Source organism: Furipterus horrens, unplaced genomic scaffold (assembly GCF_987537825.1).
Source record: "Furipterus horrens unplaced genomic scaffold, mFurHor1.1.pri manual_scaffold_12, whole genome shotgun sequence".
Classification (NCBI taxonomy): domain Eukaryota; kingdom Metazoa; phylum Chordata; class Mammalia; order Chiroptera; family Furipteridae; genus Furipterus; species Furipterus horrens.
The window spans coordinates 57,045,416-57,073,195 of record NW_028327182.1 but is presented as its reverse complement, the minus strand read 5'-3'; the positions used below and the strand labels follow the sequence as shown (position 1 = coordinate 57,073,195).

The following is a 27,780-nucleotide window of genomic DNA, read 5'->3' as shown; positions in this document are numbered from 1 at the left end:
GCAAGAGAAAAATGACTAATAACATACAAGGGAGCTCCAATAAGGCTATCATCAGATTTCTCAGCAGAAACACTACAAGCCAGAAGGGAATGGCAAAATATATTCCAAGTAATGAAAAACAAAGGCCTACAACCAAGAATACTCTACCCAGCAAGGCTCTCATTCAAAATGGAAGGTGAAATAAGGAGTTTCCAAGACAAAAGAAGGTTAAAAGAATACATCTCCACCAAACCAGTATTGCAAGAGATGCTAAAGGGTCTACTTTAAGAAGATGAAGAAACAGAGAGAGACAGAGAGGAACACGAGTACAAAGGGGGAAAATGACAATGAGTAAGTACTGAAAGAAAGAAGGAACTTCTACCATTTGCAACAACATGATTGGAACTAGAGAGAATTATGCTTAGCGAAATAAGCCAGGCAACAAAAGAAAATTACCTTATGCTATCAACTGTTAAAGGAAACTAATGAACAACACAAACAAATGAGCAAAATTGAACCAGAGGTATGTAAACGAGGAATAAACTAACAGTAACAAAGGGGGAGATGGGAGGGAGAGAAGTGGTAAGATGGGGAAGGGTCTAGTCAAAGAACATGTATAAATGATCCTTGGACATGGACAGCTGGGTGGGGACTGAATGTGGGAGAAGGAGGGGGCAGGGTGCAGGGAAGCAACAGGGGGAAAAAAGTGAGACAACTGTAATGGAAAAACAAACAGAAAAATTTTTAGTGGGGGGAAAAAATTAAAATATAAAGAATAGAAATGCAAGTTCAGTGAATACTAGAAGGACAAGGATTTTCCTTCACGCTGTATATATTTTCTCCCTATCTGATCCCTCCAGAATTTGGCATTCTAAAGAAGTAAGTAATGACCTAAGTTTCTTTGCATAAAACTAATAAGACCAGTTGTTAATAATGATTTTTTGACTAAGACTTTGACTGGAATGTCATGCCTAAAGGAGACATGCTTGGGCTTTGGTTGTTACCAAAAAGCCCTGAGCAACTGGGACTGACTTTCAAAGGTAATAAAAGTCCACGAGATAAAAGGCCTGGTACCTTGGGTGGATGAGCGGTCCATAGCAATCTTTCCAGGGAAGGAACAAAGGTTGTTTTCCTGAAAGATGGCTAGAAGGGACCTTAAGGCACAATGGAAAACCAGGAGGACCTGGAAAAGACAGGTGTTTACAGGCAAGGCTGAATGCCAGGTATGTGGCTCAGCTTCTGTGCCCTGAAGGGCAGACTGAAGGTCACCCTAAATGTTCCTTGCGTAAGTTCAAGCAAAGCAAAACTAAAGATCATAAGTGATCATTTGCTGCTCTTGTTGTGTTTATGCAAATGAACAGGATAAATTAAAAATGAACTTAATGGAGTCCCTTTAATGACAAGGAGGGTAATCTTAGGGAGAAAAATCAAGATTCAAGGAAGATCACAATGCCCAGTGGTAGACTATAAAGTAGTGCAGCTAACCGTCTTTAAAGCTTCTTTTCATTTAAAATTTGTTTTCATTTGAAAGTTAAACTATGTCTGTGGCATTATCAAAGATGTTTAATTTACAGGCAAGAAGAATGTCAAATGCCTTGCAACTGGATGTCTTTCCGATAAGACAGTCCTACAGATCTATAAACTTGTGTGTGGGTTATGTTACATAAATTAACATGTGTTTTCTGTTTTCAAAGGGCATAAGCCTACGATCTCATTACCTGAGTGATTGTCTGTACGTATAGGCCTCACTTAATCCTGTCTGCATTGCTGCCTTCTGAGACTCAATGGTTTGGCTGAACTAAGTGGCTGGGTTGGTGAAGAACGGGGTGGTCTGTGGGCTTCACTTTAAAACTGGTTTCTCTTTTCTATCCTAATGGCTTGGACAGAAAGAGCCCAGAGGCCTGAGAGGGGGGGAACCTAAAATATTTCCCTCAGCCCAAACTAAGTATAATGGGCAAAAGGGTTTTGGACAGGTGAGATGTACCTGGCATACCTTCCTCTAAAGAAGCCCTTCTTTTCCCTAATGTGGGACATTGAAAAATTAATACCTGTCTTTTGTCATCTAGTGGTTACGGATTGAATGATGTCCTTTAACCCTGTTGCCCCCAGAATACAACAAGGATGCCAGCCTGTTAAACCAAGCATGCCGTTGTCCAGAGACAGCCAACCGACCTGGAGTCTGCACGATCCTTCCCCTTGTGGGAAGGCCACCCTCCCGTCCACACCCCCACTCTTATTAGGGATTTCTTGACCCAAGGGTAGGTAGGACGACGACCATGTCCAGCTTGAAGCAACTAGAGGAGCTCGAGACCTTCATCCATTGTCCTTTATAAGATTGTAAAGGGTCTTAAGTCTGAGAGGGAGGGATTCTTATTTTTTATTGTTAAAATATTTAACTAATTAATTATTTTTAAAAAAAAGAAGAAGAATATATGAAAGGGTGAGCCATGAGCATGGACTTGGGGAGGGGATTGTCGGGGAAGGGGGGTGCTGGGCGGAGGGGAGCAAAGGGAAAAAAATTGGAACTATTGTAACAATATAATCAATAAAATATACTTAAATAAATAAATAAATAAAATAATAATATTCTATAACTTATTAAAAGAAAATTTCTAATAAGGGGGACAATAATCCCCTAAAAAACAGAAGAAAATTTAAATATAAAAATTTCAATTGAAGTATTTAGAGTGGTTTTATATTTATATCAAATGTAATAAAGTTGAGAAAACACAGAAAAGAGAAAAGTACACAAAAAAAATGAAATATGCATTAGCAATAGCAATATTCCTTATGGCTTCAAATCAGGAAGTAGGACACAAAAACAGTCCAATACTTGACTATTTAGTCAGGGGCACTAACCTCTTTTTCCCTTAGATTGTCAAATTTAAAAAAATGACAGGGAGGGGAGAAGAGGGGAAAGAAGAGGAAGAGTCTAGTCAAGGAACTAGTATAAATGACCCCTGGACATGGACAACAGAGTGGGGATTGATGGAGGGGTGTGGGGGGGCAGTGGAGAGCAAAGGGGGAAAATTGGGACAACTGTAATAGAACAATAAAAAATTTTTAAAATGATAATAGCCAACAGAACAATAGCCATCAGGTGTGAATAAATAAAAATTATAAGTATTTTTTGTCAGATCAGCAAAAAAATTATTTTTTGGTGTGCCGCAGAATTTTAGTAATTACCTTTACATGTGCCATGAGATAAAAAAGATTGAAAATCGCTGTTCTAAACAATAAAAATCCCTGTGGTTGATTCTGTAATCCCAGCCTGTTCTGAAGGAAGCCACACTCAGGTTCTGAAGTCATGGAGCACTTCGAAACACTGAGGAGGAAAGGGTTGCAAGAAAGTATTGAGCTATATAATTTCAAAACAGCTGTTCAAGAAATAAAGAAAGAGAAAAAAGCCAATGGAACTGGTAACCATTGCTTTCACTCCTCTGTTTCAGCACACTTTATACTGAGTGAGCTCTATCATCCAATCCAAGAACAAAACAGTAAAAAATTCTGTTTTACAGAGATATGATGAGAGAGGTAGGGATGTTGCTATAATTAAATAAGTAGATCGCAAAAATTATAAAAAGGAACTAATAACAATTGGTTGCCTTTTCTGTGAGCCCAATATATCTGTTAACCCACCTAAGAGGCAGTAAAGCCCAGAGGCTAAGCACGCTAGTGCTGGAGGCAACAGACTGAGTCCCAAAACTGTCTCTGTGACAGTGAATAAGCTACCTAGCCATGTGCCACTCTGAAATTTGGTTTCTTCATCTGTACGAGGAAGATAATAACAATTACTATCTTACAGGGTTACTGAGAAAACGAAATTAGTTAAGGCTGAAACACACTAGAACACCATAAGCACACAATTAAGATTGGCAATCTGTGATAAAATAGGCAGGCCACCACTCCAAACTACCAAGTTGTTTTCCTTTCCTGTCTGGCTTTGATTGTGTATTCTGTGGTCATCACTCATCCTTCAAACCTGTATAACACAGAACTAATACCAGTACTATGAAACAGAAAAAATATATATTTTTTTGCACATGCATCTCCAGTGCCCTTCACTGGTTCAGATGACCTGGGTACTTGTTATTGATGGTGGGCAAGGAAGAGAAGCAAAAACTCTAACAAAGACAGACAAATTAAAATATTTCTTCTTGATGCTAAATACCCAGTTTATTTCTACAGTGATGTTAGTATCTAATTCTGACTCTACCACCATGATTCAGACCACACTTCTCCTTTCTCACTACATACAACTTACTAACCCTGAATTCTTACTGAGAGTCCTGCTAATTATTCTAATGGGAAGCTACTTAGGAATTTACTTCTATCTGCTGGTTCTAGAAGAAATTAGAAAAAAATTAAATTAAAAAAATTATTTCTTCAAGACACTGGGTAAAAGCTCTATCTGTATACAAAAAGCATCCTCAAACTATTCTATGTTCATATGTAAAGTAAAGCAAAATTTTCAACAATCCTGGGTTCGGGAAATACATTACAACTAATTGTGTTTTCCAGATAACTGCAAGTCAAGCAGAAGATTTAGTTTTAATATATTTTCAAAGACAGTAAACAAACATAACCAAAATATTTTTTTCCAAAAATATAAAACCTTTGTGGCATGATCAGAAAAACTTTTGGTTTAGCAGGGGAAAATGATACTGACGTCTACTATTGTGTTTTGTAAATACTAGGACACAGATTTTCAGTTTGGGGTTTTTAAAAATTAATCCCTTCACACTAGTTTCTGTCCTTATTATTTAACTCTTTGGCTAAACCAAGAGCACAGTTTTTTAAAATCTGGCTAACTAGGTGATAAAAACAATTACTAAAATGTATAATTTACAAACCTCATTCAAATACATTATAATACTCAGCTCTGAGATGTAAACGGTTATTATTATACTTTTTCTCTCAAGACAACAGGAACTCAGAGAAGTTTAATGAATTTAATAATTGGTGACTCCTCCCTCTGCTTCACACCTGCCATCTAACAGACCACCATCTCTCAACTTCCACCATCTCTCTCCATACCATCTACTTTGTCCCATCCTAATACATTATTTTGGCCCCTATCATTTCTTGCCTGGATTAAAGGAAAAGCACTCTAATTCATCTACCATCCTGGAGTTTTGCCTTGCTCTAATGCATTTTCTGTATCACAAACCATAAGAAGTTTTCAAATTCCACAGCTGTACCATGTTAATTGTTCTCCATTCAGAGGCTCCCAAAGACACAAGAATAAACCTCCAAACCCAGTTGCACAGCATTGAAAGCCATACATATCTGGATCCTAAATTTATCTCCAACTCCTTTACTACAGACCCTCACACTACATATCAGAAGATTTTTAAAGCACCCCTACTGTCTTAGCTCCAAGCTTTCACAGTAAGGTATTTTCACTACCTGTAGAGCTGTGTCTCCACCATCATTCTCACATTTTTGCTAACTCATACTACTCAGACTATCCCTTAGGTATCACTTCCACGGGAAGATCTGCCATGGTATCCTTAATGCCGCTCTTTCACGGGCACATGCACTCTGAGATTAGCATCATTAAAATGTATTAAATTGCCTGTCTACTTGTATGTAGGTCTCCCTAAGGGAACCTGAAATTCTTTGAAATCAGGATCTGCAGATTGTTCTTCTTTGCCTAACAAGTGAGATGGGATTCCCAAACTTCTTCCAACAGTGTCAGAGGCACCCTCTGCACTCTGCTATCGTGTTCCAGATATGAAGTTAATAAGATGTCGAATAAAACAAAACTTTTTAAAGGCAAATACCTGATTCCAGATGATTACTTGAGAAATACCCTTTAAAACAACGTTAGTTTCTCTCTAATGAAAAGGATGATTCAAGAACAAGGCATAAGGAAAACCATTCAAGAAAACTCCTTAAGTACTACACGCAATGTTTTAATATTTTTAATTTTTCAATTACAGTTGACATTCAATATTCTATTAGTTTCAGATGTACAACATAGTGGTTAGACATTTTATAACTTATAAAGTGATCCCCTTGGTATGTGTAGTACCAACCTGGCACCACAGTAATTGTAATATTACTGCACACAATGTTTTAAAGAGTATGGTAAACTATCTCCATGTCATCTCCATAAAACATTCTAAATAATTTAAATGGGGGGCAGGAAACAACAAAAGTTTAAAGGACAAATGTAACAAAATGAAACCACATATATTTATTCAAGTAGGAGGTGAAAATTACTTGGCAAAAAAAAGTAGAATATAATATAGTGGCCAAGAAAAAGAATTTAGTCTTAAAAATACCACAGGCTAATTTTCTTAAACCCTAAGGATTAAAAAAATATATAGATATCGTCGGCAGCCGTCCGTCTCGAGAGACGATGGTGTAGCTTCTTAAGTGTCTATCTGCACCGCCGAGAATGGCTGTGCAGTCCGACTCGGGAGTGACACGGCATCTGTCTCCTCCCGTGTTGAATCGACATCTTGCGATGACGCTGGAGTGTCCTCTCCAGTGGAGCTGAAGCTACAGAGCCTGGGCAGGGTGATATGGAGGGTCTGCTGTTGCCCATGCAGCAGACCCCCCCTCTCTTCGCAGCTGAAGGGTCCAAGGGAAAGACGGAGTCAATACAGCTTGGCTTCAGGTGCGCCGCAGGAGTTGCCGGTGTTGACTACAACGTCAAACCGCCTTAGGGACTCCGGCTCCAGATTTTCTGTCGGGGTTTACTCCCTTAGCCTTTCCCCAGAAGAGGTATGCCGCAAGGCAGCGGAGGTTTTTTGGAGTCAGAGTTTTCCTTCTCTGTATATAGATATAGATATATAGATATAGATATAGATATGTAAGTAGCATACACATTCTTCCCAAGCAAAAATATTGCCAATATAGTTGCTAAAACTACATGGTATTCCAAAAATTTATACTATTTACATCATAAAACCTCTATCTATACAGATATCATCAAAGGTAATCTTTTACCTAACAAATCTAAGCTACAAAATGTGATAAGAAGTGTAGTTCCAAATGAATGTGCAGTTACTACACAAGAAATCTAAATAACCAATTTAAAAAAATGTGTACAGCCTCATATCAGAAATATTAGCAAACTACAAGTAAAACTTCTATTCAAACTTAGAGAAACAAAGGAACATTCCTTAAAACATATTTAAATGCTTATCTGAAAACTATAACTTGCAATTTCAATTGTGGACTAACAAACTAAATCAGACAATAGGTGTTAAGAATTGTATGTCATAGTTAAAGTTAACACAGATAATAAGATTCTATTGTTATTTGACAGTATAGTCGTCGGCAGCCGTCCGTCTCGAGAGACGATGGTGTAGCTTCTTAAGAGTCTATCTGCACCACCGAGAATGGCTGTGCAGTCCGACTCGGGAGTGACATAGTATCTGTCTCCTCCCGTGTTGAATCGACATCTTGCGATGACGCTGAAGCTACAGAGCCTGGGCAGGGTAATATGGAGGGTCTGCTGTTGCCCATGCAGCAGACCCCCCCTCTCTTCGCAGCTGAAGGGTCCAAGGGAAAGACGGAGTCGATACAGCTTGGGTTCAGGTGCGCCGCAGGAGTTGCCGGTGTTGACTACAACATCAAACCGCCTTAGGGACTCCGGCTCCGGATTTTCTGTCGGGGTTTACTCCCTTAGCCTTTCCTCTGAAGAGGTATGCCGCAAGGCAGCGGAGGTTTTTTGGAGTCAGAGTTTTCCTTCTCTGATGTACCCTGACTGGAAGATCGAACCAGCGACACTTAGCTCGCAGGCCGACGCTCAATCCACTGAGCTAAACCAGCCAGGGCATTTGACAGTATAGTAAGATCTTAAAAATCACCTAAAACATACAAGGAAACAAAATTGAAAGGATACCTGGGGTTTTCTTCTACTTTCTACTTTTCCCTATTTTCTGAATTACCAGAGGTTGCAAATGAAATACAGATTGTCAAATGCAGCCTCTCTGAAAAAACAATCAAAGTAACTTGTTAAGCAAACAAAAACAAGTGAATTACATACTACAGTAAAGGATATCATCTTTCTGAGGAAATTTTGGAGCTTCCAGAGCAATCTGTTCAGGACCTGCTAATAGCCACAGTTCAAGATCCTATATTCAAAAACTGCACTGCTTTGGGATGTAAAGTACAGCACAGGGAATATAATCACTAAAAATGTAGTAACTATGGTGCCAAAAGGATTCTGGAAATATTGGAGGAAACACTTTATAAAATATGATTATCTAACCATTATGCTGTACACCTGAAACCAATACAAAATAACCTTGAGTATAAACTGTAATTGAAAAATAAAATTTAAAAAAATTGTAGTCTTCCCCAGATGCTCACCTGAATCCCCTACTCAGGGGCCTCCCTAACCACAATGGTCAAAAAAGTCTCACATTGGGAAGAACTCCAATTTCCTTTTCAGGAACTTTGGAAATGAGAAACCCTTTGGTTTTCTGATCAGATTTGCAAACGTTTGGCATTGGAAGAAACCTTACTGATTACTAACAAAACCTTCCTTATTAGTATGAGTAACAAAATATCCTCAAAAGTTTTTGTTCTAAGTCCATACACCAAAGTTCATATGAAAAAAAGACAGGCATAGGACCTATATGTTCATCTTCTTGCTGGCTACAGGAGCCATAAGGTCAGATGGTTTCATCAGATTGTATCAAAATAGGACAAATTTTACCTTGAAACCCATATCAAAACCTTGAGAACTTCCCTCTCTGTCTCGACTTGTTTTGTCTAAGGGAGCCTGGGTGTGGGAGAAATCTCCCCTCCAAATCTGAAACCATAAAGGCACCACACATTGTTAGGTCTACAATTAGAGATGGCCAACCATTAGGTTGAGGTGTACAAACAATATATTTCATATGCCATTACAAGCCTTTCATGGATTTGTCTCAGGCTAAGTCTGAATTCTTTATGAGTCAGACTTCTTAAATGTATTACATCTGTAACTCAAATGCATGTTCTCATCTTTCTAAATAACATAATTTCACCAAGGATCATTTAGAATCATAGCAGATTCTTTTGTAAGATTTTGATATGAGTGATTAGAGAGGCAGCTTACAGAAAAAAAGTAAAATCTCAGACACCTAGTGTTCTACATTTTTTTTAATTAAATGAGAAAGCTTTTAAAAAAAAAAACATTTCAGATTCCAAAATTGTTTCCTTAGAGGGAGACAAAGTTCATAGGGAAAAGGGAAGGTATAGGAAAAGTCAAATGAAAAATGTGAAAAAATTCAAAATCTATCAAAACTGATGGTCTTTATTTTGCTAGTTTTTTCTATCTCATGCTAGCTACTTCATGTCCCCTAGCCCTGCTCTTTCATCTGATAATGCTCTGTTTTTCTTCTGGCTGACCAGAAACCTTAAAAGCAACCCCACCTTTTAAAATTAAGCTCTCTTACACCACACACAAGAATAAATTCAAAATGGATCAAAGACTTCAAGTTAGACCCTAAACCATAAAAATCCTAGAAGAAAACATAGGCAACAAAATTCCGGATATTGCTGTTAGACATTTTTTATTGCATATATCTCCCCAGGAAAGGGAAACAAAAGAAAAAGTAAACAAATGGGACAACATCAAACTAAAAAGCTTTTGCACAGCAAAGGAAGTCATCAACAAAATTTAAAACAACCCACAGAATGGGAGAACATATTCATGGATACATCCGATAAGGGGAAAATATTTATAAAGTACTTACAAAATTCAACACCAAAAGAACAAACAACCCAATTGAAAAAATGGCCAAAGGACCTGAATAGGCACTTCTCTCCAAAGAGGTCATAAGATGGCCAATAGACATATGAAAAGATGCTCAACATCACTAATCATCAGAAAGATGCAAATTAAAATCCACGAGATATCACCTCACACCTGTCAGAACAGTTATCATCAATAAATCAAGAAACAACAAGTACTGGTGAGGATGTGGAGAAAGCGGAACCCTTTTGCACTGTTGGTGGGAATGCAGATTGGTGCAGCCACTGAGGGAAGCAGTATGGGAATACTGCAAAAAATTAAAAATGGATCTGCCTTATGACCAGTGACCCCACTTCTGGGAATATATCCGAAAGAACCCAAAATACTAATTCCAAAGAACATAAGCACCTCTATGGTCATTGCAGTGTTATTTACAATAGCCAAGATATGGAAGCAGCCCAAGAGTCCATCAACAGATGAACGGATTAAACAACTATGAGACACTTAGACAATGGAATTCTACTCAGCCATGAAAAAAGAAAATTTTGCCCTTTGCAACAGTACAGATGGACCTGGAGAACATTATGCTAAATGAAATAAGCTAGTTAGAGAAAGACAAATACCATATCATTTCACTCATATGGTATTTGAACAAACTGAACTAACAAGGGAAATAGAGACAGACTCACAGATAAAGAGCAGGGTGACAGCTCTGACAGGGTGTGGAGGGATGGAATAAAAAAGAAAAAAGAACTCATGGGCACAGACAATAGTGTGGTGACTGCAGTGGGGTGGGGTGTGGGTGAACATGGAAGAGGGTATGGGATAAATGGTAATGGAAAAAATACAATAAAAAATAAACTATAAAAAATAATTAAAATGTAATTAATACAATTGTGTTATGTAGAACAGTTTAGCATATTAAAGATAAGTATGCTAATTTATGTCAGATTTCTTTATATTAAGGCAATTTTCAAAGAGAAAATCTATTTTTGCTAATTCTGTTTGAAGAATAGCCTAAGATAGTGGAATAAACTATTAAAAACATTTTATCATAACAATCCACTTGTTCATTTAAGTGAAATTTGGGTGCACATATTAGATTTTACCATTGTCCATAACTCCAAATTTTAAATGTTTCTGTGAATCAAAGAACTCTCCTTGTCTAATTTAGTCCTATGTAGCTAAATAATGTTAATTAAAATTTTTATTATTTTATTTTACTTTCTAGTAAGTTGATGTTATGCATTTTATCCTATGTCGTCGTGGTCGGCAGCCGTCCGTCTCGAGAGACGATGTGCAGCTTCTTAAGAGTCTATCTGCACCGCCGAAAATGGTTGTGCAGTCCGACTCGGGAGTGACACGGTATCTGTCTCCTCCCGTGTTGAATCGACATCTTGCGATGACGCTGGAGTGTCCTCTCCAGTGAAGCTGAAGCTACAGAGCCTGGGCAGGGTGATATGGAGGGTCTGCTGTTGCCCATGCAGCAGACACCCCCTCTCTTCGCAGCTGAAGGGTCCAAGGGAAAGACGGAGTCAATACAGCTTGGCTTCAGGTGCGCCGCAGGAGTTGCCGGTGTTGACTACAACGTCAAACCGCCTTAGGGACTCCGGCTCCGGATTTTCTGTCGGGGTTTACTCCCTTAGCCTTTCCCCTGAAGAGGTATGCCGCAAGGCAGCAGAGGTTTTTTGGAGTCAGAGTTTTCCTTCTCTGTTTATCCTATGTAGTTAAATAATATTAATAAAAGTCTGGTTATTTTCCTCTTAAAAAAAAAGTAAGCCCTCTTAGAATAAATAGGGCAAGCTTCTATGGCTGAAATAAAGTCTTGATTTCATTCTGAACTGAGAGGCATCACCAAAGACTTTCCAAAACCTACACAAGATAAAATTTACAGAGAAGTTGAAAATATTCCAGAAATGTATAATTCAGGATCACTAAATTTACATCAATTGATTCATATTGCTAGTAAGAAGCAAGCATAGAAAATACTGGATTAAAAAAAAGAGAATAGGAAGACCCTGAGAGTGACTTGATACCTCTGATTATAATGGAAAACAGAGAGATTTAGAAAAACTGTAAATGATGGACAAACTCATTGGGAGACTATCACCAAAATCTTTTCTCTGAAAATAGTTTGCACTTTAATTCAGTTGTGCTAGCAATAAAAGTATAAGTCCACTCTAATCCAGTTGTGCTAGTAATAAAAGTATAAGTCCACTGGAGACTTCGGGAATGAGCTCTTTAATACCTTTAGACAACATTTAGGAGTAGACCCTCAAGCAATTGTGACTCCAGCTCACTCCTCGCTTTTTATGAGCAGCCTTAAGCCAGAAATAGAAAATATCATAAATAAGAAAAATCTGGATGGGAACTGCCTACATTGTCAGATCTTCAAATCCGTGCTATACATTTTGAAAGAGTTTGAAAACAAACACAAATAAGACCCAGAATAAATTTTAAAAAATAAAATAAAGAGACCCAGAATAAACTGTCACTTTATTCCTACAGGTAAAATTAGATGCTCCTGCTCCAGAAATTAAATATCAGTCTTTTGATAAAGACACCTAGATATTGTAAACAGAAATGACAATAAACAATTGTTCTGAATTGGCCAATGAAATGAAGGGGAAAATATATAGGCAATATTCCAACAGCAAATCAAATAACCATTTCCCATTTTACCTATCATTTCAAAAGGAGAACTTTCACTAATTATTAATTATTGATACAGGTAGTATACTATTAATCTGAAATCTGCCATTGTTACACAAGGTTTCCCTATGAGTCAACAAAGTGCTCGGATAATGGGTATCTCTAATGCTCTTCAAAGTTCCCATGTCCCAGCCTACAAGAGTCACTTTTGGACCTTTATTCAAGGAACATTCATTCTTCCTATGAGACATTACACCCACTGACTTCATAAGAAAAAATATATAGTACAAAAAGGAATTCCAGATCAAATGCTATACCAGATCAAATGCTATTTGATATGCTATATCAAATGCTAGACCTCTTCTATGAATTCTGGAGAACTCTGCTATTCTTATCAAGATAGGAATTATTTAGAGTTGAACTCATCACTACCCTTGTGACTAAATCAAGCCCAAATTGAAGATTTCAAGAAAACCAGACTTCTTGTTAGAGAAAAAATATAATTATACTGGCAGAAGTACTGGGGTTGCTAGTTCAAGGTTCATAATGTACTATTCAATCTCCTACACAGACTTGCACAACTCTCTATAACAAGAAGGTAAAGCAGGACTAAAGCCCAACAACTGACAGTTTAATAAAGGTTTATCATGCACTGCTTAGGGTATTGCAAGGCTGCAATCGTGGTATGAGCCACAATGCATTTTCATTTGGAGGTTAAACTGGGGCCAATTTAAGCTCATTCAGATGGTTGACAAAAATCTACTTCCTGTGGCTGTATGACTGAGGGCCCCACCTTTTACTGGTTCTTGGATGGAGATCAGAAGCTTGGATCCTTTGGACAATTAGATCCTTAGAAGCTGCCTACAACTTGGAAGCTGCCTACAACTTGTTGCCATATGGGCTTCCTCAATGTGGCTGCTTACTTCATTAATCCAGCAGTTAGAATTCATTCTCTAGTGTCCAAAGATGGAGTTTTATATGATGAAACCATCTCAGGAGCGACACCCAATTACTTTGCCCTATAATGTTATTGAATGCAGTTTTATATCCCATCACCTTTTCATATAATGTAATCTAATTAAGGGAGTTATATGTTCACCCTTTGCCATATGCCATATGTATTACAGGTTCTACCCAAATTGAAGAGGGGGGATTAAATAAAGGGTTGGATGCCTGGCAGTTCCTCAAAAAGTTAAACATGGAGCCCTGGCCAAGTAGCTCATGTGGTTAGAGCATGATCCCAATAAGCCACGGATGTGGGTTCAATCCCTAGTTGGGATACTTATAAGAATCAACCAATGAATGCTTAGATGAGTGGAGAAACAAATCGATGTTTCTCTCTTTCTCTCCCTTCCTCTCTCTCTCTAAAAATCAATAAGTTTTTAAAAAGGAAATATTTATTACTTTAAAAGGGTAAACATAGAATTATCATATGACCCAACAAACCTACTCCTTTATATAGGTATACCTCATTTTATTGTGCTTTGCTTTACTGTGCTTCACTTATATTGTGCTTTTTACAAACTGAAGGCAAGACCCTCCAGCAGCAAAAAAGATTATGATTCACTTATTGTAATATTCACTTTATTTTGGTGGTCTGGAACTGAACTCACAATATACCTGAAGTATGCTTGTACATAACCAAAAGAATTTAAAACAGGTATTCAAACAAATACTTGCACACAAAATTTCAGAGCAGCACTATTCACAAGCACCAAAAATAGAAATAACTCATGTGTCTATCAACGAATAAATGGATTTTTTAAAGGTGGTATAGTCATACCAGGGAATATTATTCAGCCATAAAAAGAAATAATTTACCCATGCTACAAAGTAGATCATATATTCTGTTTTGTTTACTTTTAACCTTATCTAAAGTCCTTATTTTCATATACTTACAGTTATAGAATTTCTAATTTTTTTATAGATTCAAATTATCTGGTGAAATTCTTTATATGCTTATCTATTTCCTCCACATTTTCCTAACATTTCTATAATATATGAATCATAGTTCTTTTATATTCTTTATCAGCCAATTCCAGTATCTAGAGCATTTGTGGATCTAGTTCTACTATTTGTTTTACTTTTCCTTAATTTTCAGTTTTGTGTTCCCTTTATTTAGATGTGTCTAATAAACATGCACTAAATGACAAATAATGTGCATACAATAGTTATATGTGTTAAGTATATTTCCTGGAACATTATTCATCCAACAAGTATGTAGTGAGCACTGACTATGTACCAGGCACCATGTGCAAGTAGTACAGTAATAAATAGAGCACAATCTCTGCCAGCAAGGAGCTTACAATCCAGTGTAGAAAGCAGACATATAACCCATCTTAAAATAGCCAAAAAGCCCAACAAAATCTGAGCTCCCTACTATATATCTTACCTCTATTACCTCATTTCTGACTTCTTCTCCCTTGATCACTCCAGTCACATGATTCCTCATTATCTGTTCAACATCAAGTACACTTCTTCCTCAACATCTTTGCACTTATTTTTTATTCCTAATATGCTTTGCTTTTTCCCATGATAGCCACATGACTTGCCCTGTCACTTGTTTAGATGGTACTCTCCAGCATTCCCATTCCCCGTTCCTTGTGTTATGTTTCACCATAGCATGTACTATAACTTTATTTTTTGTTCATTGTCTATCTCCTTCATCTACAGTGTAAGCTTCGTGAGGGCAAAAAGTTTTTTATATTTTGTTCATTACTATATCCACAGCACTTCAAACAATGTTGGTCAAATAGTATGCAATTTTTAAATACTTACTGAATAGATGAATGAGTAAATAAATGAATGAATGATTTAAAATGTGATAGGTGAAGTACAGGATATTAAGGAAAGATAGAGGAGCGGGCCTAATCTATAATCCAGACAGTAAAGGAATGCCTCTGTGAGAAATTTGTGTTTAAGCCAAGACCTAAACAACAAGTAGGACACCATCAGGAATTAAGACAAAAGCAGAATCAACATAAATATGATAAAATTAAGTACAGAAGGTTCCAGAATCTGAAAGATGTCACATATGGCTGGTAGATACAGTGCAAAGGGTAAACCTGGCACAATATCAGTTTGAAGAGAGAAACAAAGTCCAGTTATTTTAAAAAATATAAATGAACATTTAAACACAGGCATATGATCAAATCTGGACTTTTGAAAGATAACTCAGGCTACAGTGATCAAAATTAATGGGAGAGAACCAAGACTGGCTCCAAAGAGACCAATTAGAAGGTTGATGTCCAGAGTAGAGGATGGTAACTGGAACTTAAGTGTTTACATAAAGAAAGAAAGAAGGAACTGGATCAGAAAAACATTTAAGTAAATTCTCTGTAGCAGTATTTATCCAGAATGATTCCAATTTCCCAACCTGAGAAACACTGTAAAAAAATGCCAGCACTTTCACAGTCAAGGGGAAAAAGAAGAAGAAGAATGAGAAGTTTACAGCAAGAATCAGCAAACTTTTTCTGAATGGGCCAAGTAGTAAATATTTCAGACTTTCTGGGCCATAAGGTCTCTGTCACAGTTATTGAACTGAGCCATTATAGTGGAAAAGCAATCATATACAATATATAATGGAATGAGCATGGTTGTGATATAGTAAAGCTTTATTTATAAACACAGATGTGCATAGAGCCATAGTTCACCAAATCCCTGGGTAAGAGAGAAAATGGTACACTCAGCTTTTGACTTGTTACTTTCAAAGTGCCTCAAGGAGCCTCAGGTAGAACTGTTTGAAAAGCAACTGAAGATGCAGTTCTCAAGTTCAGAAGAGATATCTAAAATAGATTTATAGGTTTGAATTGGAAGCAATAAAAATATTTAAGATTGTCCACGGTGATTTGGGCAATAAAAAAAAAAAAATTTCCTATCAGAACCCAGAATACAATCAATACTTAAGGAACTAAGACAGAAAGAATAATCAGCATGAAACTAAGAAGGAACATTCAAAACAAGCCAAAAAATAAAAAATAAATAAAAATTAAAAAAAAAAAAACAACTAAAACTGATTATAAAGTGTCAGAATTTTAATATTTCAAGAAGGAAATAATGACCAAGAGACTAAAATGCTTCAAAGAGATTGAGATGAGGAGATCCAAGATGGCGGAGGAAAAAGTGGAAGCTACACTAACCTCCTCACAGGACCAATCTGGAATTACAAGTTAGGAGACAAAGACCTCTTAAACAAATCCCATACGAAAATATTTTGGCACCCACTTACCATGGTCTCAAGCAGAAGGAGGACAGAGCGGACTAGAAATGCTTGCGGAGAATTTGTGGTGGCAGCTTTGAAGAGACAACTGAGGGAACAGTCAACCGGGTCCCAATGCTAACTCATTCCCCATACTGCAGGCCAACCATTCCCCTCCAAGTGGCATCAGCCTGAGGGAAAGCAAAACCCCACCGACAGGAATTAATCTGCCCCACCCTCAGTGCTTAAACCTGACTGATCACAGATTGGACAGATTAACAACTAAAGGAGACAAACAAAGGCAGTAGATCACTGATAGTCTCCAACAGGCTGCCTAGGCCCAGACTGCTACACTCGATCTGACGATCTGATGCCACCAGAGGTGGATCCAGGAAGTGCAGATCAATCTAAGCAGCAGCAACAAACAGGAAGAGTCACAAAAATGGAGAGGCAGAGAAACAAGCCCCCATCAAAAAGAGGGGAGGAATCCCCAGAAAGAGTGCTAAATAAAATAGAGAAAAGCAAACTGTCAGACATGGAATTCAAAATATGGATTATAGGGATGCTCAATGAGATCAGCCAGCTCAAAGAAAACTACAAAGAACAACAGGGAAACTACAAGGAACTTACTGAGAATTACACCAACATGAAAAACTACACAGAAGCTATCAATAAGGGCCAGGAGGAAATGAAGAATCCAATTTCTGAATTGAAGAATACAGTAGAAGGAATTGAAAGAAGGCAAGAGGAAGCATAAAATTGGATCAGCAAACTGGAGGACAACATAGAAAACAATTCCCAAACAGTGCAACACTATGAAAAATGACTGAAAAAGAATGAAGAGATTTGAGAGAGCTGCAAAGACAACATGAAACGTAATAATATCCATATCATAGGAATATCAAAAGGAGAAGAAGAGGAGAGAGGGATAGAAAACCTGTTTGAAAAAGTAATGACTGAAAATTTCCCTAACTTGATGAAAGAAAAAGTCACAGAAGTCCAGGAAGCAGAGAGGGTACCAATGAAGATAAACCCAAACAGGCCCACTTCAAGACACATCATAATTAAAATGGCAACACTGAAAGACAGAGAATCCTAAGAGCAGTGAAAAAGAAACAGCTAATAACATACAAGGGAGATCCAATAAGGCCATCATCAGATTGCCAGAAGGAAATGGCAAAAAACATTCCAAGCAATGAAAAACAAAGGCCTACAAACAAGACTACTCTACCCAGCAAGGCTCTCATTCAAAATGGAAGGTGAAATAAGGAGTTTCCCAGACAAAAGAAGGCTAAAAAAATACATCTCCACCAAACCAGGATTGAAAGACATGCTAAAGGATCTGCTTTAAGAAGATGAAGAAACAGAGAGAGACAGAGAAAAACACAAGTACAAAGGGGGAAAACCACAATAAATAAGTACCTATCAATAATAACCTTAAAGGTAAATGGATTAAATGCACCAATCAAAAGACATAGGGTAGCTGAATGGATTAGAAAGCATGAGCCACATATATGCTGCCTACAAGAGACCCACCCCAGAACAAGAGATCTACACAGATTGAAAGTGAAGGGATGGAAAAAGTATTGCAAGCAAATAGATATGAAAAACAAGCTGGGGGAGCAATACTTATATCAGAAAAAACAGATTCACAGGAAAGGCCATAGAAAGATACAAAGAAGAACATTTCATAATACTTAAGGGAAAAATCCATCAAAATAACATAACCCGTGTAAACATATATGCACCCAACATAGGAGCATGCAAATATGTAAAAAAAATTTTTAAAGACTTCAAGAATGATATAGGTAGCAATACACTCATAGTGGGGGACTTTAAGCCTTTGAGTGCCATGTGTAATTTGAAATTTGGATCAACATGAGAAAAAATTGTATCAATATATAACCTGAGGTACAAAAAAAGAGAACAAAACATAAAATACGAATTATTCCATTTTATTTACATTTATAGCCATGGAAAAAAGTTTCACTGGAAGCAATGCTGGCACTTTTGGAAAAAGTTCTCAGTGTCGCTCACAGCAACGTTGGCACTCAAAGGATTAACACCTCGTTGTCAACAAAGGACAGATCTTTGAAGCAAAGAAACACCAAGGATATTGAGGCACTTAACAAGACTCTAGATCCAATGGACTTAATTGATATATACAGAACTTCTCAAGCCAAAGAAGCAAAATATACATTCTTTTCAAGCGCACATGGAACAGTCTCAAAGACAGATCACATGGTGAAAACAAAACAAGCCTCAAAAAACTTTAAAAAGTTTAAATTATATCAAACGTCTTCTCAGATCACAATGGCTTGAAACTGGAAATCAACCTCAAGCAAAAAACTCAAAAACATTCAAATTCATGGAGAATAAATAATACCCTATTAAATAATGAAAGGGTTAAATGACATCAGGAAGAAATCAAAAAGTTTCTGGAAACAAATGATAATGAACATGCAACAATCCAAAACGTATGGGATACAGTGAAAGAAGTCCTGAGAGGAAAGTTCATTGCAATACAGGCCTACCTAAAAGGGATAGAAGAGTCTCAAATAAAATATCTAACCCTACAGCTACAAGAACTAGAGGAACAACAACAAAGAAAGCCGAGAATGAGAAGGACGGAAATTATCAAGAACAGAGCAGAATTAAATGAAATAGAGAATAAACAAATAATTCAAAAGATCAGTAAAACCAGGAGTTGGGTCTTTCAAAAGGTAAAGAAAATTGACAAGCCTTTAACCAGGCTGATCAAGAAAAACAGAGAGAGGACCCAAATAAATAATATCAGAAATGAAAGAGAGGAAATCACAACCGATACCACAGAAATACAAGCAATTGTAAGAAATTACTATGAACAACTATATCACAGAAATTTGACAACATAGATGAAATGGACAAATTTCTGGAAACATAAGTCTTTCAAAACTGAATCAAGAAGAAGCAGAAAGTCTGAACAGACCAATAAAAACTAGTAAAGTTGAAGCGATGATCAAAAAACTCCAGGCACACAAAAGCTGTGGACTGGATGGCTTCACAGGTGAATTTTACAAAACATTTAGGAAAGAACTAATACCTATCCTTCTCAAATTATTCCGAAGAATCCAGGAACAGGAAATACTCCCAAATTCTTTCTATCAAGCCAGTATTACTCTAATTTGAAAACCAGGTTAAGACAATAAAGAAAGAAAAACTATAGGCCAATATCGCTGATGAACATAGATGCTAAAATCCTCAACAAAATATTGGCAAACCAGATTCAGCAACACATTTGAAAGTTCATACACCATGACCAAGTGAGATTCATCCAAGGGATGCAAGGATCGTTTAATATTTGCAAATCAATAAACATAATACACCACATAAACAAAATGAAAGACAAAAATCACATGATCATATCAATAGATGCTTTAAAAGCATTTGATAAAATACAGCACCCATTTATTATGAAAAGACTCAGCAAAATAGAAATAGAGGAAGCATATCTCAACATAATAAAGGCCACATGTGAGAAACATGAAGGTAACACCATACTTAATGGACAAAAACTGAAAGCATTCCCCCTGAGATCAGGATCAAGACAAGGATGTCCACTCTTTCCAATCCTATTCCACACAGTCTTGCAAGTTCTAGCCACAGCAATCAGATAAGAAAGATAAATAAAAGGCTTCCAATTTGGAAAAGAGGAAATAAAACTGTCATTATTTGCAGATGATATGATACTGTACACAGAAAACCCTATAGACTCCACAAAAAAACTACACCACCTAATAAGTAAAATGGCAAAATAGCAAGATACAAAGTCAATGTTCAGAAATTAAAGGCATTTCTGTACACCAACAATAAAATACCAGCGATATAAACTAGAAAAAAATCCCATTTACTATAGCAACAAGAAAAATAAAGTACCTAGAAAAAAATTTAACCAAGGAGGTAAAAGACCTGTATTCGGAAAACTACATAACACTGAAGAAAGAAATTAAGAAAGATACAAATAAATGGAAGTATATACCATTTTCATGGATGAGAAGAATCAACATCACTGAAATGTCCATACTACCCAAAGAAATTTATACATTCAACGCAATCCCTATTAAAATATCAATGACATATTTTACACACCTAGAACAAATACTTAAAAAATTTATACGAACAAAAAAATACCCTGAATAGCCACATTGATCTTGACGAAGGAGAACACAGTAGAAGGAATCGCAATACCTGACATCAAACTATACTACAAGGCCACGGTAATCAAAATAGTCTGGTACTGGCATAAGAACAGACACATAAGTCAATGAAACAGAATAGAGGGCCCAGAAATAAACCCAGGTCTATATGGTCAACAAATATTTGACAAAAGCGAAAGGAACATCAAATGGAGTGAAAAGAGCCTCTTTGACAAATGATATTGGGAGAATTGAACAGGGACATGCAGAAAAATGAAACTAGACCACCAACTAACACCATACACCAGAATGAACTCAAGATGGATCAAAGACTTAAATGTAAGCCGTGACACAATAAAAGTCCTAGAGAAAAACATAGGCAGGAAAATTTCAGATATCCCATGTAGCAATATTTTCACCGATATATCTCCTAAGGCAATGGAAATAAAGGAAAGAATAAACAAATGGCACTACATCAAACTAAAGAGTTTCTGCTCAGCAAAAGAAAACATCAGCAAAATGAAAAGGGAACCAACCATATGGGAAAATATATTTGCCAATAATACCTCACACAAGGGATTGATCTCCAAAATATATAAAGAACTTATACGACTCAACACCAAGAAGACAGACAACCCAATTAAAAAATGGGCAAAGGACCTGAACAAACACTTCTCCCAAGAGGATATACCGAGTGGCCAGAGGTATATGAAAGAATGCTCAATATCGCTAGCCATCAGAGAGATCCGAATAAAAACCACAATGAGTTACCACCTCACACCAGTCAGAATGGCCATCATCAACAAATCAACAGACAAAAAGTGCTGGCAACGATGGGGAGAAAAGGGAATCCTAGTGACTGCTGGTGGGAATGCAGACTGGTGCAGCCACTGTGGAAAACAGTATGGAATTTCCTCAAAAAACTAAAAATGGAACTGCCTTTTGAACCAATAATTCCATTACTAGGATTATATCCAAAGAATCCTGAAACACCAATTCAAAAAGAACCTATGCACCCCTATATTCATAGCAGCACTATTTACAAGAGCCAAGTGCTGGAAAGAACCTAAGTGCCCATCTGTAGATGAGTGGGTCAAAAAACTGTGGTACATTTACACCATGGAGTACTATGTAGCAGAAAGAAAGAAGAAACTTCTACCATTTACAACAACATGGATGGAACTAGAGAGAATTATGTTCAGCGAAATAAGCCAGGCAATGAAATAAAAATACCATATAATATCACCTAATACAGGAGACTAATGAACAACACAAACAAACAAGCAAAACTGAACCAGAGGCATGTAAACAAGGAGTAGACTAACAGTGACAAGAAAGGACAGGGGAGGGAGAGAAGTAGGGTAAGAACAGGAAGGGTCTAGTCAAAGAACATGTATAAATGAGCCATGGACATGGACAATTGGTTGATGACTGACTGTGAGAGAAGGGGTGGGCATGGTGCAGGGAAGCAATGAAGAAAAAAGTGGGACAACTGTAATTGAAAAACAAACATACAAAAAATTTTGGTGGAAAATAAAATGAAAACAAAATAAATAAATAAATGAGCCAGCAAATCACCACTGCCCCCCCCCCAAAAAAAACAACCTCATATGTAGAAAAATGAACAAAAGGAAATGTAAAGTATGGAAATGCAATTTTAGTGAATATGAGAAGGACAAGGACTTTCCTTCACACTGTATATTTTTCTCCCTACCTGATCCCTCCAGAATTTGGCATTCTGAAGAAGTAATGACATAAGGTTCTTTGCATAAGGTTAATAATACCAGTTGTTAATAGAGGTTTTCTTGACCAAGACTTTGACTGGAATGTCATGTCTAAAGGAGGCATGCTTGGGCTCTGGTTGTTACCAAAAAGCCCCAAGGAACTGGGGTTGACTTTTGAAGGTAATAAAAGCCCACATAAAAAAAGGCCTGGCACCTTGGTTGGTTATGTGGTTCATGGCAATCTTTCCAGGGAAGGAACAAAGGATGCTTTCCTGAAAGATGGCTAGAAGGGACCTTAAGGCACAACGGAAAACCTGGAAGACCTGGAAAAGACAGGTGTTTAAAGGCAAGGCTAAATGGCAGCTATGTGGCTCAGCTTCTGTGCCCTGAAAGGCAGACTGAAAGTCACCCTAAAGGTACCTTGTGTACGTTCCAGCAAAGCAGACGTAAGGATCGTATGTGATCTTTTGCTGCTCTTGTTGTGCTTATGCAAACAGGATAAATTAAAACTGGACTTAATGCAGTCCCTTTAATGACAAGGAGGGTAATCTCAAGGAGAAAAATCACGATTCAAGGAAAATCACAAAGCTCAGTGGTAGACTAGAAACTAGTGCAGCTAACTGTCTTTAAAGTTTATTTTCATTTAAAGTTCGTTTTCATTTGAAAGTTAAACTAGTTCTGTGACATCATCAAAGATGCTTAATTTACAGACAAGAAGAATGCCAAATGCCTTGCAACTGAATGTCTTTCCAATAAGACAGTCTCGGAGATTTAGAAACTGGTTTGTGGGTTATGTTGTCTAAATTAATATGTCTGTTTTGTTTTCATAGGGCATAAGCCTTTGATCTCATTACCTGAGTGATTGCCTCTACATATAGGCCTCACTTAATCCCGTCTGCATCGCTGCCTCCTGAGACTCAGTGGTTTAGCTGAACTAAGTGGCTGGGTTGGTGAAGAATGGGGTGGTCTGTGGGCTTCACTTTCAAACTGGTTTCTCTTTTCTATCCTAATGGCTTGGACAGAAAGGGCTCAGAAGTCTGGGGGGTGGGGGGGGGGGCTAAAACACTCCCCTCAGCCCAAACTAAGTATACTAGGTAAAAGGGCTTTGGACAGGTGTGACGTGCCTTGCACACCTACCTCCAAAGAAGCCTTTTTTTTTTCCCTAATGTGGAACATCGGAAAATCAATACCTGCCTTTTGTCATCTAGTGGTATATAGTTAATGGTGCATTTTAACCCTGTTGCCAAATCTGTTGCCCCCAGAATACAACCAGAATGCCAGCCTGTTAAACCAAGCACACTGTTGTCTGGGGACAGGCAACTGACCTGAAGTCTCCAAGATCCTTCCCCATGTGGGAAAGCCATCCTCCCCTCCACACCTCCATTCTTATTAGGGATTTTTGGACCCAATGGTAGGTAGGACGATGACCATGTCCAGCTTGCAGCAGCTAGGGAGGATGAGACCTTCACCCATTGTCCTTCATAAGGTTATAAAGTATCTTAAGTCTGATTAAGGGGAATTGTTACAGAGCAGGAGTTCCCCCCCAAAAAAATTAATTAATCAAATTTTTAAAAAAGAGATTGAGAAGAGACTAGAATTAAAAATATATACTGGATTTAGTGAGAAGGAGAAGCTGCTGGTAGCCTTTGCAAGAGAAACATCAGTGGGAATGAAGAAAGAAGCCAGACTTCAGTAAAGAGTTAAGTGTAGGCAATGGGTGAAAAAGGTGAAGGGACTAATAAGTACAAATTGGCAGTTATAAAAATAGTCATAGGAATGTAATGTACAGCATAGAGAATATAGTAAATAATATTATAATAACTATATATGGTGTCAGATGGGTACTAGACATATAGGGATGATCAATTATTCATAAATGTCTAATCATATTGTATACCTGAAACTAATAATATTGTATGTCAACTGTATTTTACAAATATAATTGTTTTAATGGAGTATGTAAGAAATGTAGAAATGAGAATGAGGAGAATTCTTCTAAGACATATGGCTGTGAAAGGAAAGAGATAAGTCAGGTGACAGCTGAAGACTGACAAGGACTTACTATGTTCTATGAAAAGAAGGAACACATATTTCTTTCTACTAAACTGAAAACACCATCATGTGAGGGGATTATGGGTATCTTATTTATCACCATACCCTTTCCACTTAGCACAGGTATCAATACATTTGTTGACTGATTGAACATTTTCTATAGCAATAGTAAAGGAAAAGGGCTAAAAGACAAGGAGAGTTCTAAGATACAGAAAAGAGAAAAGATAATCAGTGAAGACCTTAGCCCCTAAAGGCTATAAAGGACATACCTGGAACATAAGAGGAAGAAGTCGCTTTACAAAGCATGAGGAATGCCTCTTCCTCATAGATAAGAGAAGAAAAATATGGATGAATACAGATTAAGGTAAATATAGGTAAATACAAGCAAGAAGCTGAAAATATTTTCTTCTTTCTTTAATTTTTTTCTCTTACAGTTTACATTAAATATTATTTTGTATTAGTTTCAGTGTACAGAACAGTAGTTAGAAAGAAGCTGAAAATTTACTAGCCAGGAGCCAAGCTTGCTAACTAGCCTGTACTGCATGAAATGGTCCTGCATAAAGAAGAACTTCAAGCCCAAAAAGTAACAATAAGAAACACTGAGATGGAGAGTTCTTGCAGACTAACTCCAATTACAAGGTTAAAGTCTACATAGGGGCTCTCTTCTAATGAGAAAAAACATTTTTTTTCAGGGTGGGAGTAGGGGTGTAGGGATGGGGACAGGGAGACAGACATACACTTCAATTTCTGCAGTCTGTCTTAGAAGCCTTCAGCTGCAGAAGCCGCTTGCTGGTTAAGGAGTTATGTTTGGGATCTATAGTCATTCATAGCTATACCACTTTCCACTAGAAACATGTTTACACTGTACATTTTATGCATATGGACAGAAGCTCAATACAAAGATATATAGAACATCATAAGGTTTAAAACATTAAATATATGCTGCTATTAAATAAAATCCAGAGATCTAACAGCACATTTTTAATTCACCAAGTGTTTTCCTGTGACAGTATGAGCCAATATCAACCATTAAATACAATGCTTAAGGAGGGCATAGGGGGTACGTGGGCAAAGGGGGGCAGGAGTGGGGACATCTATAATAGTGTAAACAATAAAAGAAAGAAAAAATACAATGCTTAAGTGGCATCTTGCTCTTTTTAACTCATGGCTTTTAAAATAATCAAGTGTAAACAACATTGATATTTTTTAACCCATCCATGTGTATTTTAAAAAGCAATAACTGCATTTCATCTTACACTTTTGAAAAAAATGTTTGACCTGAGCACATGTGCTATAAAGATTTGAGTAAAATAGTTTCTCACCTTGACAACTCCATCAAAACCAGGAATTGTGTTAACCTTTGCTTTCTTAGCTAATAATTTGCTTTCGATCTTGTCACCCATGGCTTGAATAGCATGTGTGTCAGGTCCAATGAAAATGACATCTTCTGCTGCCTGTGAAGAAATAAAAATAAAAATTTATAACAAAAACATCATGGTACTTGATATGGAGTCACAATTTTATAAAAAGAACCCATACATAAACTTTCTAATTATTTACATACCAAAAACAACTTGAAAGCAAGCATTTGAGCCAATACATTAAAATATACAATACTATATTGCATACAGTAAATGTGCACTAAGATATATGAAACAAAGTTTGGGTCAAAGAAAAATAAAAGTAACCCTGACTGGTGTAGCTCAGTGGTTTGGGCATTTTCCCACAGACCAAAAGGTCGCCAGGTCGATTCCCAGTCAGGTCCCAAGTTGAGGGCATGTGAGAAGCAACCAATAGATGTTTCTCTTGCACATTGATGTTTCTTTCCCTCTTCCTCCCTTTCTTACCCTCTCTCTAAAAATATATGAATAAAATCTTTTTAAAAAAGAAAAAGAAAAGTAGTAAGAACTCTTGCTTGATATTAACAGATTTCTTTGGAAAAGCAACTTCTATGGTATGATATTTATATACAGTATCCTGCCACCCAATCTAAATAGTAAGTTTACCTTTTAAAATGCCTTATAAATCTTTCTGTTCTCAATACTCTGCAGCTCAGTGCCTAGTTCAACACAAATATCCATTTTTATTGAATATAAACTCTGTGCCAGACTCTGATCTAAATGTAGGGGGATAACATGGATGAAAACCACAGGATATGAGCTAATTCACAGGATTATGAACAGATCACCAATACCTCAGAGAAATACACGAAGTATATAATGTCTATATCTTTGTGTCTACAAGAAAGAAGTCAATACAGTGAAAATTTACTAGGTGGAGTTATGGTTTCAATAAAAACTGCTCTGTATAAATTAAACTTAGTCACCAGCAATGGATCCACTTCTCTGTGTTTAGGCTTTAATAAAACACTAATGAAGAAAATACTAATTAGGGGTGAAAAAATACACCACAGGACATAGTTTAGAGAACTAAAGGAGGGGATTGCCAAAGTAAAAGATGATGTCATTGGGTAAAGAATTTAAGTAATATACGAAGAAGGAAGACCAGATTGTATGCTAGGCATCATCAGAGTAAGGTGCCTAACTGTTGATTCCCCCATGACTTTCAGTCAGTATAAAGAATAAACAGTGTATTTTACGTGTCATATTGCATCTATTGGCATTGCTGCCTAAAGGACTCTTGGCTTGGAAAAATAGTTTCATTCTTCTGATGAGAATATTATCCAGAGAAGCTACTGCAATGTGTTGCTCAGATCGCTCTCTTGGCCATTATGGCTCAAGAGGATTAAACCCACCCTTAGAAGGAGGTGAAAGTACAACAGGGAATCAACAAAAGGAATATATGAGGAGATAAATGTTTGAGAAATTAGAATATGACTTCAACTTTACATATGCTGAGTTGAGATGTCTGTGAGATAGTCAAGTGCCAGTGCTCAGGAGGAAGGTAGAGAGGTCTAGAGGTTATAATTCCAGGCTGACACATGGAGTTTTAAAGGCATCAAATATAGGAGGCAATTAAAAGTTGCAGATGAAATAATTCAGATAAAATGTATACAAAACAAATGCCTTTAAACTCAGGATTTATTCTTTCCCTCTTGTCCAAAAGCAAGACAGAAGAGGCATTTTTAGATCTGAGATTAAAATATCATTTTCTTTGTGTTACAATGGGGATAATAACCACCTTGCAAGTTTGACTGAAGGACTGAATAAAATAATGTAAAACACCAAGATGAGTGCCACAACTGTCAGTTCTTGTCCTCTGTCCGGAAGTCCTGATAAAAAGAGAACACTAGAATATTAAGATAGTGAGGTCCATAGGACCCCAAAATACATTATA

The 27,780-nt window shown here is 37.1% G+C and overlaps 1 protein-coding gene across 4 annotated transcripts in view; it reads right to left on the bottom strand.

Moving 5' to 3' along the window:
• The window catches only part of PCCA (propionyl-CoA carboxylase subunit alpha), a 510,516-nt gene that overhangs the window by 353,703 nt on the left and 129,033 nt on the right, over positions 1 to 27,780 (bottom strand). For all 4 annotated transcript variants that reach the window (XM_090258653.1, XM_090258654.1, XM_090258655.1 and 1 more), the window contains exon 7: positions 25,806 to 25,937. In XM_090258653.1, coding sequence (XP_090114779.1) covers positions 25,806 to 25,937 — 132 coding nt within the window. The remainder of the gene's footprint in view (positions 1 to 25,805; positions 25,938 to 27,780) is intronic.